Raw genomic sequence first — 21074 nt, forward strand, 5'->3', positions numbered from 1 at the left:
CCCAGAAAAATGTAACAAGAGAAAGCTCCCATCTCCAAAGAGTGCATTAGCCATGTCACACAGTAGGAAACTCTCCCACAAGCCTTGCCTCATATCCTGTCCTCCCCTCTTTTCCCTGGACTTAGGCATTTTCCCAACCCCCCAACTCACCCCGCAGTGGGCTGGCAGAATTACTGGGAGGTGCTCTGCTAGTTCTTACAGGCTGAACTAACGCCTTCTCAGCTCAGGTGGAGTGATGTGCTGTGTCACTAATCACCACATCTACTCTCACTCAATTCTTGCTCAAATGACTCCAGATGCCAGGCCCCAGGGTCTCCTTATTCTGTACCTCCAAAGTCTCAGAATAGTTAACATAACTTTCTCAGTTCCTCCTCTTGCACCCTAAGAATACCAAGTCCTGAAGTTAAATCCTATCATTGGTTCTTTATGTTCCAGGAAGGTGTACAGAACCCTCTCCTGCCACTAGGCGCATTTCTGGTGGTACCTGTGTCCTCCATTAACTCGGCAGATTGGCTTCAAACCCTTCACAGGTTGCTTGTGATACAAAAGATGCTATTAAGGAGCTTGCTCCCTTTAGCAAGCAGTGTCCAATCACTTTAGGGGCACGGACTGAAGTGTGAATAGACTATGTGCCCATCTCACAGGCTCCAAGACTGCCCAGAGGTCCCCAACATTTCCCAAACATAAATCCACCTTCATCCTATCTGACCAATGCCCCACACCTCCAACCCTCCACTCCAGAGGCGAGGGATGTATTGACACAGTTTCATCTTATAAATGTTCATCAAAGGCATAAAGTATTAAAACAACCAGTCAGAAGTAGCTCCAAAAACTCAGGAATGTAAGCAATAAAAGAACATCACATGGCCACTCCCGAGTCTCGCAGTGAGCCCCCTGAACAAGCAGACTGCTCAGAAACCACTTTAACCCAGGTAACTGTCTGAAGATCACCATCTACATGCACAACCATGCTGCGATGACCAATTGTGGGAGGAGGGTCAATAATGAAAAACTCTTCTCTAAATACAGCCTGAAGGGATCAGACTGCTTAAAAACTATTTAATTCTATTGCTCATTATCTCTCTCCATTACCTCAGCATGCCTGCACAGTCTCTCTCCACTCCTCAGACGAGGTGAAGCAGCACCTCTACTGACTAAGGCACAATGATTTAATAGCCTAACTTACAAATACAGCTGAGCCCGTTCGGCTGCAATGGCAATGCAGCATTTCTAGAAGAAAAGGCAGAGGCTCTCATCTACTCTAAGTCCATGTTCACAGTGTACTTGGGGAAAAGCAGATTTGCACCCAGAAATGATGGTGACTCCCCACTTTGACCACTTCTGCCAGACCACAGCTGTTACAGATTGAAAACTCATTGCAAAAAAGGGCAAAATGATTGCTAACCCAAAGCTAGGTCACCCAGCAGGAGACCAGCTCAGGGGAGAGTGCTGGCAGGGGCCAGGAAGTGCTATAACAGCGTGGCACGTGCTGGCCCTCAAGATGCTCACAGTCCAGTGGGATGCAGGCGATCAAATAGAAATCACACTGCAGTGCTCAGCAGACCCCAGATGCCAACAGCAGCACATGGTAGGGGGCCCAGGGATGATAGGAGGCTGGAGCACTTGTCTCTGCTAGACCAGCAGATCCCAGAGATGCAGACTCTCCACCCCACGGGCACAAGGCCCAACATCCAGGCTGGTCTAGAAGAACTCCAGTCTACCGACAGCTTGGGTTCCTCTCTTCATGTGTCTCAGGCACCACATCCCTCTACTCAGACACAGATCAGAGGACGCAGCAGCAGGGCCCCTCCCCAGGGAAGGGCTAGGAGATGCCCAAGGGGATCTTCAACACTTTCCACACATGCAGTTATAGCTGTCCCAATCAGTCCAGACTCTGAGCAAAAATGTAGCATCCCCAATGTTATCACCCTGAGGAAACTAAATGCTGGATGCCAACCATCTCTTTCTATACTCTCTGGGCATGATTTAACAGCCAAAAGAACTTTTTTTGGGGGGGGGGGCGGTGCAGGTGAGGAAGATTGGCCCTGAGCTAACATCTCTGCCAATCCTCCTCTGTTTTGCATGTGGGATGCTGCGACAGCATGGCTTAATGAGTGGTGTGTAGGTCAGCTCCTGGGATCCGAACCTGCAAACCCTGGGCCACGGAAGCAGAGCACACAAATTTAACCACTACACTACAGGGCTGGCCCCCAAGACAGCTTTTTGAAAGGAAAGACCAATGCCTTAAAATGGGGATTCTATATTTTGAAACATTTCGATGTGATGCAAGGATCAGAGCCTGGAGGTGACTTTAAAAGTCATCTCTCAGCCTAGCTCCCTGCTTTCTGAGCCTGGCTCCCCCACTCTACCATCCTGGCTCCCCTTCTCCATCATCCCAGCTGCCTAATTAGCACTTACATATGTGTGTTCTGTGCATATGGCTTCCTGAGTATCAGCATAAGCAATGACTAGGTTCTAGGCTTTGTCCACTATTTCTATGTGTGGAGACCTCTGAAACTAGGACTCTTCTTCCGACAGTTGCAACACTCCATTCCTGGAATAAATAAATAATGCAGAAAATACAGGAGATACCTGAGCCAGACTCTCCCCTGCTCACCACTGAGGGGAGGACCAAGGAGAGCCCACTGCAGGGGTACTGGGAGCACCGGGGGATCTCACAGGGGGTGGGGAGTGAGGGCAGCTCTGGGGGTCTTGGGAGGAGATGACCTGCCTGAATGTCTGTGGAGGTGAAAAGGCAGGACCTGAGGCCAGACCCATGAAATTACAGCCTATCAGCTCACTCCATCACACACACTAATCCATTAGGTCCGCTTCGTTCTCGGTGACACTGGGAACATAGATGCACTTTGACCAAATACAGTATCTTAAAATCTAACCCAAACATGACACTTCTGGCCTCAGCACCACAGCTTCACCTTAAACAAAAACAAGCGGCTTCCCAGGTCCACAGTGATTTCATATGGCCCCAGAGAGGGAGACATACCACAAAGGAAGGGAAAGCTTCCCTCCCCAGGGTTCTGACATAATTTACATCCTAGTCCAAAGATTCACACCACGACACCACCCTCAACCCACACACCTGCTCCAAGTAAGCCCCTCTCCATCAGAGAAGGCTCCCCAGAGTCGGCCCCAGAAGCATCTGTGGGAAAGGAGACTGAGCACATGTGCCAATAAAAATAAAGGTAAGCCCTCACTAAACTGCATCTCCATCATCTCCATCATCTCATTAATTTCCATCAACTTCCTTTTCACAGATGAGGAAACGGAGGCTTATAAGCAGGAAAGCAGGATTTGAACCGGGTCTCTTGTCATAGCCATGCTCTTTGAATTATCATAGCAAACGTGCAGGGTTTTACATGGATTCTTCTTCCTTGAAATCATCACACAATACATCTATTAATCTGCAATGGAGTTCCAAGTTGTCTTAACTAGAGGCATCAGAGAAACCACATCCACACCATGCTAACTGACAGAACCCGTCCTCAGCCCTCACAGGGGGGGCTCTGTTGCATTGCCACAATTATTAATTTGTCTTCCACTTGTTGCTCACCCACAGTTTCAAGAGCAAGCCAGAAACTGAACTAATGAAACTGAAAGAAGCTTTACTAATTAAAACCTTGTGGAAACGTTTTCAAATAACATGCTGTATTCAGATTACAGCTCAAGATATTGAAAAAATCAATTGCCGATTAGAGTTTAAAAATTAATTATATAGTCACCTAGTTAAAAACCACATCCTGGTATAATTTTCAAAGACAAGTTACAAGAGATTAAGGGGTAAAACTGGGCAATAATCTCGTGGTAACCACACTGGCGAGATGGTTCTGGCCTACAGCTTCCTGCCTCCTCCTCCAGCGGACCGATGATCCACCCCATGCTCCCCGTGGCTGCCCGGGGACCCTAACCAGCTCACCCCCTTCTCTGAGGCTCAGTTTCCTCACCGAGGAGGAGCAAGGGCTGCTTGAGTCCCTCTTATCCTCACTCCCCTTCTAAGACAAAGGGCCCAGGCAAGGTGCATGGAGGTGGAGGTGCTTCTGGGGCAGTGGCGGGCTCACTCACACACGGCAGAGGGAGGCTGGCTGCAGGTGGAACAGGAGCCCCGGGCTCATGAGGGTCAACCACGAAGGACAGCAGCCCCCTCAGTTAGGGGCACCCGCGCCTCTCGCTCAAATAACACGAGAGTTCACATCCACTAGCAGCTGGGGCTTACTACACATGGACCAGTCCCAATTTGATTTACTCTTCATTGAACAACGCTGTGAAATAGGTAAATGAGGAGATTGAGGCACAGAGGGGTTAAGAAACTTTGCCTGAGTTTACAGAGCTAACTGGAGAAGCCAAAATTCCAACCCAGGCTGGTAGCCCTGTGCCATGCATCCCCCAGCCATGTCACCCCAGAGCCAGCTGCCTGCCAAGGGCTTCCCTGCACAATCGTCCTGGGCTCTTCCTGGCAGACTCACAAGCCCAGCCAGGAACAGGCAAGACAGCTTCCAAATGCCCCAATGAAGCCCCAACATGGGTGTACTGAGCTGCCCTGGCAACCGCTGAGACTGGCCCCTCACACACACACCAGCGCAGTGGCGGCCAGGAAGGCAGAGCAACCACCGCTTGGATATCACTCCTAGCCCCACATGGAGCCTGGGTCAACTGGACTCAGAGCTCTGCAAGCAACTCAGACCCCGAGCACACACCAGCTCTCCCAGAAGCCTCCTCCCCTCTGCAGAAACCTAAAATAAACTCTCAGTACTGAAGAGAGTTTTGCTTTAAAACACCTGTGATGCAGTTGATAAGGACGCTTAGTGCTTTCCAATGCTGGAGTGAAAAACTAGATCATCAGAAATACCCTTCTGGGGCCAGTACAGGCAAAACACCACCATGTGCTCTCTACTGGTCAGTGAGAAAAACTCTTTAAACTAAAAACCATGTCTTGAGTACAAACACTACTGCAAAACTGACATCTGCCAGGTCAGATCTTATCCCCAGGGATGGGGGAAACTTCACCTACTTTCCTTTTCTTTTGAAAACAAGAGAGACATCTTCCAAGGTCAATGTTACTGACCCATGTTATTTACTGACATAGACTGGCAGACTGGCACGAGGCCTCCTAAGTTACTGAAGTACAGAGGGAGGATGAGCTTCAGCAGCCCTCTACGCAGGGATGTCCACATGAGGCCCCACGTGCCTCCATGATCCACGAGCCCCTTCATGAGTCCCAGACGGCCACAACTATGTCCCTCTCATGATACCAGCCTCAGGCCTGGAGCACAGACCACCCAAGAACCCAGACTGCAGCCTTCCCTCCTCGCTCATCCACATCAGCAGTCTGCAATAACAAGGGTTAAGGAGAAGATCACCAGCCCCAGTAATCAGCACCTTCCAGGCCTGCAGTTGCAGTCGTGCATCAAGAGAAGAACCCACTATTTGTAACTTGTTGATGATTCAGGGCCTACAACTCGAAGACCAGGAGAGCCCCAGCAGATTTTTTTCAAAGCCCTGTATTAGGTAGTTAGGGAAAGATTAAAATTCCAGCCCCAACTCTGCTACTGCATGACCCCTGGGGCAAGTTCATAACCTTGGGGTCCACTGGAAACTTCTTCTGTGAATGGGGAAGAAACCAGCTCCTGACATGCTTCCAGGCACGCTGAAATGAGGGAAAATGAGCGATGGCTCTAAAGTGCTTCGGCCACAAGGCTGATATGAATTTCAAGTATCAGGAATTATAACTTACAGAAAATACACAGTATCGTATATTTGTCAAAAATCTCTCATTTATAAATACAATGTAATAATCTGAGGCTTTAGCAATAACATCCTGTTGGAGAAACAAGAAGGAATAATAACTATTTATTAGAGGTCTCCCACCATGGCTTCCCAAGTCAGCCACAGCTCCTAATGGACCACACTGCCTAGGAGGAGTGACAAAGTTGGCGGAAGACTCAACACAGAGACATGGAGTCTGCCCTCCAGGTGCCTGTCAAACGAGAAAGAGGCAATCAACACAATAAAACATCTACACCAAACTCTGCTGAGTGACAGGGTCTCCGGGCTGCTGAGCAGTCTGCCTAAATGTCAGTGATCTCACGTGCACCGAAACTGATACTCCACCACCAAAGGCTCAGCAGAAGGAGCAACTTCCAAAGAACTTAGATAATTCTTCCAGAAGAAATGGCACCAAATGTAAGAATAGCTTCCTGGTAACACAGGTGAGAATTCAGGATCTCAGGCAACGTGTGAAGCAATCTTTAAAAAGAATCACCACTGGATATTCCTAAACTACAGAAGATGCATGAGGCTGATGTACATCTCTACTGACTGTGATGTTGTGATTTATACGAAATACATATTTGGTCATTCAGCACTCAGCAGGGGAACTTGTAGATAGAAAATGCTCAAAAATGTTTCTGAATGGGTTCATGCTCATCAGCTACTCATCTCTCAAAAACGGTAAGTAGGAAGTCCTTCTCTTCACAGAGACTCTGGGAAGCAGGAGCGAACAGATGCAGATGTACACAGTCCAATAGGGGCTACTATTTTCCTTTATCAAGGACAGGAGGCCTGGAGCTGCGTTCTCAGAAAGGTAAATAATTGGACACACGGGAAAAAGACCATAACTCATCAATTCTAAGACGTACTTTTTTTCACAGTTTAACATGAAATTAGGATGCATCTCACAATGAATGACACCTTATGGTGCTGTGGGCCAGGCAAGGACCATGATGCACCTGTCATTACCAGCACACACTCAAACATACAACACACTAGCAATGAAGTCTTCAGAATGCATGTCAGTGGCCTGTAGGAAAGTTCCAGAAACAACAATAAAACACTCACAATCCCCAGAAACCAAATAGAGTGGGATAGGAATGGATGGTGACTGGGGTAGTTAGGCAAAATCCCCAGAAGAGTCCAAAGTTGACTAACTCTTCACAATCGCCAAGCTATGTTAAGCACCCAGAACCAAGGGCTCTTAGCACTTTTACAGGTTTTATTTAAGGAAATGCTGCATCCACCAAAGACTTTGGTAGCACAGAGGATGATTCTGTCTGAGGAAAAGAGGCACTAACATCTCTGCGTCAAAAAGTGGACACTGAAAAAGTTAGGAACACCTTACCCAATGTATTTCATGTGTATTTTCCTTTTGACCCGTGCTCAAGAGTGATAAATAGAAAAATCGATGTCTAATTAAGTCTAAAGGTGTTCTTTAAATAAGTAGAAAATAAAAATGTTAACTGATAAGAAACCATCGTGTCACAGTTCAATGGACAGTGTTTTTTCTTTCCTAGTGGTACATAAAATAATGGTTTTACGAATAACAGCATCTTAGATTTGATGAAAAAGGGTATATTCCAGACACAGGGGAAATCAGTGATCACCAACTGTGAGACAGGAAGAAAAACAAGTGGGTGAGCTTACTGGCACAGAGGAATAGGGAAGGGTGAGGGTGGCAGGTGGAACGGGAGGAAAAGGGAATATGACTTTGAAGGTCACAGAGCAAAAGCTCAAAATCTAGGTCAGTGGGAAAGCCCTTGAGGCAGGAAAGACCAAGACAATGAGACATGAAGGCACTCCATGCTGGGCCAACCAGCTCATCATCCAGGACAGCCATATAAGCCCCCAATGCAAGAGTCACCCCACTTACCAAATCTTGATAACAGAGTGCTTAATTTATGGGCATCTCCAAAACACAGGCCTTTAATTTGCATCAGCTCCTCAAGCTCTCACAGGGTGATTCAGCTAAGAAAGAAAGACCCTTCAATTGAAGTGTGTCATCTTTCTGGAGCAGTGGGCTTTCAGGAAAAAGAATTCACTCCCTGGACTAGCCTGTGAAGCAGAGAGGAGGAAACCTGAACAGCTGCTCTTGAGTCTGAAGCCTTTAAACTTAACTTTTCTTTGCCGCCATGTAAATGTTCCAGTTGTTTTATCCAGGTACACACTGGAGGCATGGTACATAATCCCATAAAGCATCTAACAGACCCCTCATAAATGCCAGTGGCCTCTATGAAAAGCAGCCGGATGCTCTCACTTGAGAGCCAGGAGGACCTGCAATTTCCCACCATTCCACTTCCCTCAAGTGGCTGTGGAGAATGAAGTCACATGTCCACTTTATCTTCCACAAATACTATAGATCACAGAGCCTCAACATTACCCACACTGCCAAGAACAACCTCTCCAAAGCCCAGGTACCAGGGAGACTTCTGACCACTGGTTTCCTGCAGACGAGAATCAACAATGCCCCATCACCCACAGCAACTCGCCAAGATGACATCACAGTGGAAATCCTGTGCGGGAGCAGGTGCAAAGGGACCAGCAAGGATTTCTCATTACGCGATAACGTGTGTGGAAAGTGTTCCACAAATGTGTGATGCGATTTAATGGTGGCCTAACAGCAGACAGTGAGTGCTTTCCCAATCCAATTTAGCACTTCACAGAGAGCAGCTCAGAAATCAAGCAACAAGATTGTTCCGTAAGTACATTCTAAGTCAATGAGCAAATTAACCCGCAGGGACCTAAAGCAGTCCCAGGCCCATGGGGCAAGAAGGGGGCATGGGAGTGTGAACACCATTTTCACTAGGATGAGTATACACATCACCCAAGACACCATATGAAACCAGGAGAAGAGCCGAGATTTCCACATGATGGAGGAGACTCCACCACTGACACAAACCAAAGACAACCACCTTTGGAAAGAAAACTGGCTCATTTATTTAGCAAAAGAAACCAAGAAGTAGAGAGATCACCAAAAAGGCTGGACACGGCTGACACCAGGGCTGCATTTGAAGCACAGTGAGCCAAAAAGACACCTGCTTCAAGTCTCGGCTTGAATCTGCTCAAATCTCACCTCCCCACTGAGCCTACAGGGCCACCCATTTAACACTGCAACCCATGCCTCCACCCAATTCCTAATCCCCTTACCTGCCCTATTTTCTCCAAAGCACTTAGCCCCCTTTCTCACACTATATAATTTATACTTGCCTATCACATTTTTGTCTAACTTCCCTGCCCCCAGAATGAATGTCCCACAAGCACAAGGATTCGGTGCGTTATACTCCCTGTGAATTCCCAAATACTCAAGTACTGAGAATTTGCACATCATAGGTGCTCAAGAAACACTCATTGAAAGAATGAATGAAAGGGACCAGAGCCTGTTCTCCTGTCTGCTCCTGCTGGAGGAGGAATTGAGGGCTGCCGTCTTCAGGACAGTCAGAGGCCTGAAGGATAAGAACATACAAAACATTTCACAGAGCAAAAGGTAAAAGTGAAAAAAGAGTAAAATAGACTGACACTACCATCAGAGCGTTACCGTGTGCATAGGCTCCAAAATGCCTTCCAAGAAGGTTCCAACACAATGCAGCAGAACAAGGGGACGGCCAGAGCGTGGAAGGGGCATGCCAAGCCCAGGAATCAAGAGCAGGCTACGTCCCCCGCGGTGGGCCCTGGGCTGTGGATGAACCCAGAGGCCCAGAGAGATTTCTCCCACCAGACAAACCTGGGTCTGCCACCCACTGCCTCTGCGACCTTGGTAAAGTTACTTAACTTCTGTGTGCTTCAGTTTCAGCAGCAAAATGGGAGCAATAAAAAGCTGTTATTGAGGAGTAAATGAGTCAATATCTGTGAAGCATCAGAGCCATGCCTGGCACACAGTGGGCACTAACAGAGTAAGTGTCTATTAAGTTAACACTCTTTCCCAGGAGTCCACCCCAGACCACACAGACAGGCAGGCCTGTTTCGTGAAGGTCTAACCAGAAAATAGGGAGAAGAAAAGAAATCAAAGTTAACATTGACTACGGCGGCGGTTCTCAATCGGGGGTGATTCTGGCCCCAGGAACACTTGGCAACACCTGTGGACACTGTTGGTTGTTACAACTGAGGGAGGGGTACCACTAGCATCCAGTGGGGGGAGGCCGGGGAAGCCGCAAACATCCTACAATGCACGCAGCAGCCCCACACCACCAAGATTATCCAGCTCAAGATGTCGACTGTGTCGACGCTGAGAAACCCTGAAAGAGAGCGACCACCACCCATCACGTACCCTTGTCCCTGTCAAAACACATGTCCTGATTTGGGTCTAGAAATTCAGCAACTCTATCCCAGCTGTCCTGCCCATTCCTCCTCCCAAAGAGTCACCAGGCAGAAAGCCACTAGCCTAGGCAGGACCGGGTGGCCAGCAAGAGGGGCCTGGGAGACACTCCTAGGAGTACAGAGGTGAAAGGAACAATCCACCAGGGCGGGCACCCCAAGGGCAGGCCACTTCATGTCCCCAGGCAGCCACCCCTCAGCTGCTGCTTCATGACAGCTGGCCCCAGAAGACACGGGGCACCAAGATCCCAAAGCCCGGGAAAGCTTTTCCAACGTAAGCCCAGGAGCGAGACTCTATGTGACCATTTCTGGTTTTCCAAATGCAGCCCTGATGAATCACAGCCGTCCACATTCCAGCATGCTAAGAGACCCAATCTGTATAAAACAACACATGCTTCCCAGGCCCATGATACTGGACATGACTAAGTGCAAAAATGCCTCGTGTTTTCACCCAGTCCTGCAGGAGGCAGAGTGAGAACAGGAACACAGATCCGCCTGCCTAGGGCAAGGGACATGGGAGAGGAGGAGGTGACCTGACGGGGAAGGACTTGTCAGCTCCTTGAGCCCAGTTTTTTATTCCCTAGAAATGGGCACATGGTCAGAAAGGAGAAAGGTGAGGGAGGCTCTCCTGACTGGACCAGGAAATTGGACAGGCAGTCCTGGCACCTCCACACCTGGGGTTAATCCCTAAGGTCAAGCACATGGCCAAAGGCCAGAGAACCCTCACAGCGGTTAAAAGAGCGAGGTCAAGTTCTACTCCGAGGGCATGAGTGTCCACTGCAGCACTTGTACCAATACATTCAATCTACTTCTCAATAGAGGAGAGTTTCTTGTTAGGCCCAGCCTATCCCGGAACTCATGCAGGAGGGCTTGCTTATGGAAGTGCCAAAAGGTCTTCCTTCAGAAACCTCACCAATAAGGCAGTCTGGAGGCAAGGATCCAAGGCCACAATAGTGCAACAAGGATCTCCAAGAGCAACACAGAATCAGACTTCCTCAAGGGGAAAGATGATCTTTCAGGTCATGGAAGCAAGACCAGGCCAACATCTCCTTCGATCCAAGTGATACATTCACAGGAGTGACGCTCAACGTGTTTTTTTGTTTTGGAGTGTTTTTTTTGAGGAAGATTAGCCCTGTGGTAACATCTGCTGCCAATCTTCCTCCTTTTGCTGAGGAAGACTGGCCCTGAGCTAACATCTGTGCCCATCTTCCTCTACTTTATATGTGGGACGCCTGCCACAGCATGGCCTGCCAAGCGGTGCCATGTCCGCACCCGGGATCCGAACTGGAGAACCCCGCACCGCTGAAGCGAAACATGCGAACTTAATCACTGCACCACTGGGCTGGCTCCTCAACCTGTTTAAGCACCTCTGAGACACAAGCACGGAAGCAGGGTCCAAGAGGCCCCTGCAGTAGGAGGTTTCAACTCTTTCATTGCTGATGATGGAAAATGGATCCCAAGGGAAAACCAGGGCAGGTGGGGGTCATGAGAGAGTGGCATTTATTTAACAACTGATAAGGGAAGTATCTCAGTATTTTAATCTGTGTCACATAGCTGTATGGGTGTGTTTCCAGCTGGACATCCATCTGGCTTGATGTCTCGGCATCATCCATGCAAACACAGCTTCCAGAACACAGTTCATGCAGAGAAAAGCAGAAGAACAAAAAAGGGGATTAGGCTTGGGAAAGGTTTGGCTCTTTTCTCATCCCATGAATTTGGCTGGGCCAGCTAGGAGACTTCACAGATTTTTCCCAGAAATACCTTGCCTCCTTCCTGGGATCTCAGCCAGACCCTCACAGGCAGTCCCTGTGTGTGCCCTCATCTCTGCCCCAGGCAGTCTCACCCCTAGCTCCCTCCTTCCACTACACCAACTGCCTCTGGATTCACTAGAAGTTAGGTATCACAGCACTGCCTGCTTTGAAATGGACGTGTTCCCAGACTGACTTCCCTCTCCTCAAAGATCTGCGAAACATGAATGGCAGCAACAAGAAATTATATATGTATACGTATGTCTCCCCCTGCCCAACCATTTTTCTGACCACCTTTCAAACACCTCTTCCTCTGATCCAAACAGGAGACCTACCACTCACCAGGAGGGTGGAGAGACCAAAGGGATTTAACAGATGGCCGAAAGCCTCCACACAACATTAACAGCTTCCTGGGTCTCCCCTGCCAGCCCCAACAAGGTCTGACAGAGCATGAGCAGGCTGACCCCGCTCCACGCTGGGTCTCTGCGCTGGGTACAGCAGCTTCTTTATCGTTTTTGATAGAGGGTCCAGGGAAGAGCTCATTATTTTTGCGCTGTTTATCAGTCACAATCTGTTTCCGTTATGTTTGAGCACCCGGAGGCAACCACAACATAACTCCAGAATAGAGAAAGTTTATTTTTTTAGAGAAAAGTTTATATCACAATGCCATTTGTCAGATTCTCTGGTTGGACGATCTTTCCCACTGCTACTGTCGTCCCTACCTCAACTTCAAACTCTCATCTCAAAAGAAATTTCTTTAAACTCCAAACTGATTATAGGTGGCGGGGTGTGGTATGGGTCTCCTCCACTTTGCATCCACCCAAAGAGATGCTCAGAGATACGCTGACGCCCATTAAAGTGTGTGTTGGCCTCAGGTTCAACCTCAAACCATGTACACTTGAGTGATGACGGCCATCTCCCCTCCTGCCAGGAGAAACCAGGTTGCAGTGGTGGAGCAGGGGAGCCCAGAGCCTGGGTGGGGAGCGGGCGGGCCTCATCACCACAGGAAACCTCCACTTAGGAACATGTCCACGAGCAACACTTTGACTGTTTACACAACTACCAAAGAAAGGTTTGTCCTCTGCCACTTTCCTGCTGGCTGCCCACTGACAGGAACCCCACTCTGACACCACAGCTAGGTATGAGAGAAGTGGCATGCTGTCTGAACCACTTTCCCAAAAGGTAGTCTTTAATGTCATTCAAGGTTCATAGTGCAAGCCCAAATGAACAACCAAATCAATCTTGGAGAAATGGATGAAGGACACAAAAGTAAAAACACCAATAATTTTCCAGAGACCACAACAACACTTAAGATTCCTGGTTCGGGGCCAGTTTGGGGCTGGCTCGGTGGCGCAGCGGTTAAGTGCACACGTTCCACTTCTCGGAGACCAGTGGTTTGCCCATTCAGATTCCGGGTGTGGACATGGCACTGCTTGGCACACCATGCTGTGGTAGGCGTCCCACGTATAAAGTGGAGGAAGATGGGCACGGATGCTAGCTCAGGGCCAGGCTTCCTCAGCAAAAAGACGAGGATTGGCAGTACTTAGATCAGGGCTAATCTTCCTCAAAAAAAAAAAAAAAAGATTCCTGGTTCACAATATTTTCCAGGGGATATTTAGGCTTTTCTTTTTTTCCCCCCAGATACCATTTATTCAGCACTTACTATTTGCCAGCACCTACTAATGGCTTTTAGGTCTCAGCCACAAGGTAAGAATGATTATCCCCACTGTAAAGATGAGGAAACTGAGGCCCAGAGAGGGACAGTAAATTAGAAAAGGTCACTAAGCAGAAAGGAGTAGAAAGTTAAGTCTTACTCAGTCCCAATAAATGGATTCATGCCATTCCCCTTCACTTGAATGTCTACTACCCAGCTCAAAAAACATTACTGGTTCCGTATGATCAACCAAATTAAGACGCAACAAGTCAGCGTGGCATTTGAAGCCCTCTACAATTTAGTCCCAAACTCCTCCTCCACTTTTCCATCCTCACCTTCACTACACACGTACATGCTCCAGCCAAGTGAGGCCCCTCACCATTCCAAGAAGAGGCCCACCCTCCTCCCCCAGATCCTCCCCCTGAATGCCATTTACAAGATCACGCCCAAAGCTCCCACCCTGGGACCCCCAGAGCAGGGCTGCGGCACGTGTGCCCGCGCATCCAGGAAGGTGGTGGAAAGTGAACAGGCTGCCCGGGCCCTTGGTCATGTCCTTCAGATAACGCTTTCCCTCACCTCCCAAGCAAGTGGGAAGCAGAGACAAGGGGTCTTGGGCTTGACAAGTTCTCGTTCAGTAGCGATCATTCTTCACAAACTGGAAAAACCCTTGCCTTTCATCCTAAACAGCCATTCTTTACCCAGAGGCAGGTTCATTTCAACAGAAATTCCTTCCTCTCTTCCGTGGCTCCATCCACTGCCAACATACCAAGGCCCAGGGGAGACTTAACAGGATTAAAATGTTAAAGCATTATAAGATGCTCAAAGGAAAGGCATCCTTGAAGTGCAAATCATCAATTTAGGGGGAAAGAGCACAATGTGGGGGAAGGGAGGGATCTATACAAATGTAAATGAGATATAATTTTAAACAATATGATGCATAAATTGATTGACCACACACCTGGAACCTCAGCCTTGAGTCCAGAGCTGCACAGCAATGCCTGAGTTGGTTTGCAGCACCTGCTCCTGTTTAGTTTATTAAATCTGCAATCTGAGGTGAGTTGGCTTTCTGGGTTTTGCCAAATGGAGAATAACAGTCCTGAGACGACTTATTTAACAAGCAGGGCACACAGTGAGAGTAGGACTGGGTTGCTGAAGCAGCAGAAATACTAGTCAGCCTCCTGTCAGACAATTCCCCAAAGCCTAATACAGAAGCCTGGTACCCTGTGGAAAACATCAGGGCAGAGAGAAATTGGCTAAATACGGAATTAGAGTCTTGACTTGAACAGTGTGAAACAAGAGAAGAAATATAAGTCCAATGACATCTAAAAAACTACAGCTAGTATTTAAATTATGCTTTCACATGCATACCACATTATCTTTATGTTCATACTTTACAAGCTGGAAAAACTACGTGTTTCCTTTTATCATGAAGATGAACTAAATTTGAAGAGACTTTCTAGTCTCTAAATCCATGGAAACAATTTAGGAGAAAGAAGACAATCCAGCTTTATACTCCAAGTTAGGAAATTCAGGACAGCACCCCTCCAGAAACGTGGTCAGGGTTTCTATTCTTCACATTAGGGTCTGCAACACTAAGGGAGTGGGTCATCTACTACAATCTCAAAAGCTATTGTTCTGCACACCTCTTCCTCAACCAACAAATCGCTAAACCTCTCTAAGGGCTAGGATTAAATTTTATGGTTCACTGACAGACAGAACAGGATCCCAAATTACCAACCCATGTCTAATTCTTCATTTCCCACATTTTCTCCTACAGAGTCTCTGTGACAGAGTCTTTGAGACTCTGTGCCAGGAGGTCACAAGGAGTTCCCAGCTTATTTTTTCTTATACTAAGGATCGCACTTCAGAAGTTAACATGGAAGACCCCTCAAAAATCATCCACCAGCTGAAATCCACAAAGGAGAAACCAGCCTCTCCAAATGCTAAAGCCATAATGTTGCTATTTCTAATCACCCTTACTAATGACAGCACAAATCAAGGAAGGAGAAATACCAAGTGCGGCCTGTTTGGGTTTTCTCTGCATGAAGGCAGAAAGCTTTGCCCAGTCCTCGTCAGCACACCAGACTACGTCGACTGGCCAAAGCGCAGTTTAATGAGAAGCAAAGTTTTAAAAATAATTCCAGGGCCTGCCTGGTGGCAGAGCAGTTAAGTGCGCACGTTCCGCTTCGGCGGCCCAGGGTTTGCTGGTTCAGATCCCAGGTGTGGACATGGCACCGCTTGGCAAACCGAGCTGTGGCAGGCATCCCACATATAAAGTAGAGGAAGATGAGCACGGATGTTAGCTCAGGGCCAGTCTTCCTCAGCAAAAAGAGGAGGATTGGCAGCAGATGTTAGCTCAGGGCTAATCTTCCTCAAAAAAAAAAAAAAAAAAAGGGCTAAGAGTGCATGGTCAGTTCAGAACCAAGCCAATTCAGCACATGGGAAGACTTTTCACTTCTGGCCCTCTAGAGAAAACAAACCCATGAAATACCAAGAATCAAATGAGACACCTAGGTCCATCTAATACCTTCAGCTGAGAATCAAAGGATGAATGAAGGAAGGGAGAACGGAAGGAAGGAATCCTCTGAAGCAGCCAAACCTCAAGTAGCGTTGACATTTACCGTCCAACTTCAGGGTTTAAATCTGTTCGCGTACAGTTAGTCCCCTCAGGCTTATTCCAGGATACATTCTCTGGTTCCAGCCCAACCCGTGGTCCACCTCCATTAACTCAGAATTTCCGGGGGGGTGCAGTATCACTAAACCTCACAGTATAGGGACTACAGGATTTCGGAAAAGATAACGTTGCTTTCACAGCCTATTAGCACCACAAGCCACAAACACGCCGGGCAGCGTGTGCACAGCCCGAAGCCCCCTCCCGCGGCTGGCGCACGGCCACAGGATGCGCCGTCGGGCTCCTCCGGGCGCTCTGCTTCCTCCCGAATACCCCGGGCCATCCGGAGTGGCTTACACGGTCCCACGGCCTAATCACTCGGGCCTGAAGCCTGTGAAACACACTCACAGAAGAGAGACTATACCCGCGTGACGGCGCGTGGGACTGGGAAGGCCAAGGGCAAGAGCCCACGTCGGGCAGCGCGGGGGCCTGGCCGACCGGCAAAGCGTACGTGGGGCCGCGAGGAAGGGTGGGAGGGCGCTTTCCGTGGCCGGCCTCGCTTGGGGCGCAGGGGCACCGCTTACACCGGCCCAGGGGAGTCCGTTTTATCCGGCACCGGGCTGGCTGCGCCCACGCCCCCAGAGGTAATGAGCAGAGTCCCCTCCCGGCCACGAGGTGACAAGGGGGAAGGAGGTGAGGATCTGCAGCGGCTGTATCAAAGGGCTGAAAAGAAACTTGGATTCTTCTCTCGCAGGGAAGGCAGCCGCCTCTCCCCCGGCTCCTCCCCACCTCCTTTTGTGTTTCCCAACACCCCTAACCCTAAACTTCCCACCGCAGGGGATGGGCTCCCGGACGCCGGACCAACTTAAATGACGTAGGAAAGAGAGTGGGGAGAGGGACGAGGGGCGACAAAGAGGGCGTCACGGTGCCCAGCCCTGCGGGGCTGCGCCGGGTCGCCCCCTCCCAAGCCCGGCGAGCGCGGAGGGGCCGGGTGCACCCCTGCCCTGGAGACTCGGCTAGGAGGCCCGGGCTGGGGTCGGGGGGCCGAGCAGAGGTCCGGGCAGAAGAGAGCAGGGGAGGCGGGGAGTCCCTTCGGTCCCCGCAGCCCCGTCGGAGCGAGGGGGTCTGCGGCGAGGCGGGGGCGCGTCGGCACCGGGAGGGCCCGCGGCGCTTGGAGAAGTCGGGGTTTCGGGGGGGCCGGGACGGGCAGGGCGCCCCACTCACCTTCCTGCCGGCGCCGCCGCCCGCGCCCGCGGCCAGCGCGGAGCCGCCCCCCGAGTACATGTAGTAGGCGATGCCCAGCACCCACAGGAAGGCGAAGCAGAGCAGCATCCGCGAGCGCCGCCGCATTCTCCCGACTCGGCCACCGGCCGGGGCCGCCGCTGCTCGCGAGTGCTGGCGGGGCGGGCGCGGGGGTGCGGGCGGGGAGGAGCGGAGGAAGGGGAAGGCGCGGCGGCTCCTCCTCCGGCGCGGGCGGCTCCGGGCGGCGAGGCGGCGCGCACTCGGCCCAGAGCTCCGCCCAGGCCGGGAGCGCCGCGCGGCGCCCTAGCAGGAAGCGGCGGCTCGGAGGCGGCTCGGGGGTCAGGGAGCAAAGGGCGACCAATCGGCGGCGGCTGCGGGAGCCGGGAGCGGGCAGGAGGAGGGATTACTGCGTCTCCATGGCTGCAGCACGCCGGGCTCCGCCGGCAGGGCCGCCGCGGGAGGGCCTCCACCAGGACGGCCTGGCGCGCCCCGCCCCGGCCGCCACCCCGCCCCCTCTGCGTCCGCCCGCTGCTGCCCCTCCACCCCCGTGAGTGACAGGTGGCTGCCTGGGACCGGGAGAGGCGCGCGCACACTCACGTGCACACGCACAGGGACACTCTCGGTCATTGCTGCCTCGCGTTGACGGGCCGCGATTTTCACCTCTTCAGTCCTTGAGCTTTGGGACCACCTCAGACCCTTAACAGGATTGCTCTTACTGGCCTACCGACCTGAGTTTTTTGGTGCAAACCCCCGCTCCTGAACCCAACTTTGCTGCCTCTCGCCGCAGTTTTCTTACTAATCTTGCAGCAAAACGTTCTTGATTCCCAGGTGTCAATTTTAGTTATTTATTTAGGCAGAGGTGGGGTTCTAGAAGTAGAAACTGACAACTAATTTTCAAGGGAACATTTTTCCCAGGATGGGCGGTGCGCTTAATAACTGGGTTGTTTTGTTTTTAATAAACATGAAATAAAGAAGGAAGGCAATATGTATATTTTTTTAATCTTTTTTTTTAATTGGTTGCTTTCTTAAGAAAGGAAGAAGCGTTAGCACACTAAACATCTTTGAAGATGCAAGAAGACAGATCTGTCTTGTAACAGAATCTATGTAACCTTGATGATGCCCTTGTAATGTGCAGAGTTTCCAGTGGTCCTAGGAAAGAAAGAAATGTTACTTAGCGCTTGATATTTTTAAAAGTGATTTCAGGAGCTTCCCTGTCTAGAAAATAATGGCAGTTGCCTGAATCTGGATCTCTACTCATATCCTCAACAAAATACAAACACAAATAAACAAGCCTTCACTGCTAGTAGGAGAGGGAATGCCATGAACTGAACTTCAAATTACTTTTTAAGGAGAAGAAAGAAAAGACATCAAATTCCAACAGAGCTCCCTCCATTGTTGCCAAGGACTTCAGTGAGGCCCAGGGGAAATCCCTCTATACAGAGAAAGTCCAACACCAAGAACTGAAAATAACACTGGCCAGTTACCTAACTGAAGAAGGGAAGAGGTTTGAAAGAGAATGGGGCAGGAAGTTGCAGCCTTGAAGAAGCCTTGCTTCTGGGAAACGTCAGATAAGTAGAGAAAGGACAGTGCCCTTGGGAGGCCTGGCAGTCAAGAGAACGAAGGAGTTAAGAAGGGAAAATGAAAGATCCTGCAGAAATAAAAGACAACCAATCCCTTCCTCAGCCACTGCTATCTATTAAAAGCTGTACTTCAGTATTCAGACAGAAGAGAATATTCTTGAACTAGGAAACCTGTGTCAAAATACCCAGTAAGAGAACAACAACAAATCAGTTACATACAAAGTTACTGCAAAAAGAAAACAGAAAATCAATCACATTTCTTACAATGAAAAATTGAATCATAACATTTAACTGATGAAAATGCCCCTCCATAAAACCATGAATCAGGAGAAAATTGTAACACCACATATCAAACTGAACAAAGTATTGTATATTTGGATATACACAGACATATATACAACTAGAATCAGAAACTCAAAAACTAAGAACAGACTGGACAACAATTAGGAAGAAATGCAATGAGTTGACCAAATTCAGTAAAACATTTGAAAATAAAGACAAAACTATCCCAGAAACAGTAATTACAAAGTGCCCAAGGGAGAATATATTAAAATATAAATATGTAAAAGGACACTGAAGAATGGTAACAAGATAATCAAGAAATTGAAAATAAGATGAAAGAAGTAAAAAAGGTTCAAAGATAAGTGGTTGAAATGAAAGCTTGGAAAGAAGAACCAAAATACATTTAACTGGAGTCCCTAAAGTAGAAACACAAAATGGTGAAACAGAATTAATGTTAAAACTATAATCTTAGACGTAACGTTCAACATGGTGACTGTAGTTACCACTGCTGTGTGGTATATTTGGAAGTTGTTAGGAGAGTAGATCCTAAGAGTTCTCATCATAAGGAACAAACTGTTTTTTCTTTGTTGTATGTGTGTCTATATGAGAAGATGGATGTTAACTAAACTTATTGTGGTAATCATTTTACAATATATGTTGGTCAAATCATAATGCTGTATACCTTACACTTATGCAGTGTTCTATGTCAGTTATATCTCAACAAAATTGGGGAAAAAAGCTATAATCCAAGAAAATAATCCAGAAATAAGAGAAAATTTAAATTATATATCAAAAGTACCTTCCAAATGGGGCTGGCCCCGTGGCCGAGTGGTTAAGTTTGTGCACTCCGCTGCAGGCGGCCCAGTGTTTCATTGGTTCGAATCCTGGGCGCAAACATGGCACTGCTCATCAAACCACGCTGAGGCAGCATCCCACATGCCACAACTAGAAGGAGCCACAACGAAGAATGTACAACTATGTACCTGGGGGGCTTTGGGGAGAAAGGAAAAAAAGATAAATAAAATCTTTAAAAAAAAAAAAAAAAGTACCTTCCATGTACCTTGGAAAACTAGTCTGGGATGATCAACTCCAAAACATATCTCAGTAAAACTGTTGGATTTAAAAGACAAAGAAATCAAATTACTTGTAGAGATGAAAATTTAAGCTGGCATCAGACTTCTTGAGAACATACAAGGCAAGGCAGAGTGGAGCAGCATTTACAGGAAACTCAAGGAAGAAAAGTACCAGCCAAGGATGTTTGTGTCCAGCCTTCCAGGACCAAGGCTATAAACAAACAGATGTGAACTGAGGGCAAAAGTTCAGAGAACATCATATGCCTTTCCTGGAGAATAAGCTTCCCCCAACCAAGAGACAACTGAGGAAAACAACCAAATGACCAATGGAGAACATTCATGTATTTAATTGGTAGAAAAATAGTATGTACACATGATACTGTCTAATAAAGTGGAACAGGTACAACTAAAAACAAATGAAAGAGAAGGGAAAGAGAAATGGGAAAACAGAGTCGTATCATTGATGTTAAATTGGTAGTAGATGCGAGTCAAAGGAGGCCATATAAAATGGACAGATCACATAGTAAAGGTTAAGAAGCAAAGAAAGGAATTAAGGGTAATATAAAAATATAAAAACTTAACCACTAAAGCAGAATATAAATATTCCGAAATATTAGAAACCCTATTCCAAAACCCTAAAGGAAAATTTTTTTAAATAGCAAAGAATACATACCAAATACTGAAAGAAACACAACAAATATTGCATAATACATGCAGTAATTATAACAAAAAGTAGTATGACAGAGTTGAGACCAAACTATATCAGAAAATCAATTTACAAGTGGG

The 21074-nt window shown here is 48.3% G+C and overlaps 1 protein-coding gene across 4 annotated transcripts in view; it reads right to left on the reverse strand.

Moving 5' to 3' along the window:
- The window catches only part of GALNT2 (polypeptide N-acetylgalactosaminyltransferase 2), a 198468-nt gene extending 180619 nt beyond the window's left edge, over positions 1–17849 (reverse strand). The window contains exon 1 of one of the 4 annotated variants that reach the window (XM_070613781.1): positions 17336–17849. In XM_070613781.1, the coding sequence (XP_070469882.1) occupies positions 17336–17461 (126 nt within the window). In that variant the 5' untranslated portion in view covers positions 17462–17849. The remainder of the gene's footprint in view (positions 1–17335) is intronic. The other 3 variants (XM_070613811.1, XM_070613768.1, XM_070613803.1) reach the window with 3 other exon arrangements.
- Positions 17850–21074: the final 3225 nt, after the last annotated feature.

This window comes from Equus przewalskii, chromosome 1 (genome assembly GCF_037783145.1).
Source record: "Equus przewalskii isolate Varuska chromosome 1, EquPr2, whole genome shotgun sequence".
NCBI classification, from domain to species: Eukaryota; Metazoa; Chordata; class Mammalia; order Perissodactyla; family Equidae; genus Equus; species Equus przewalskii.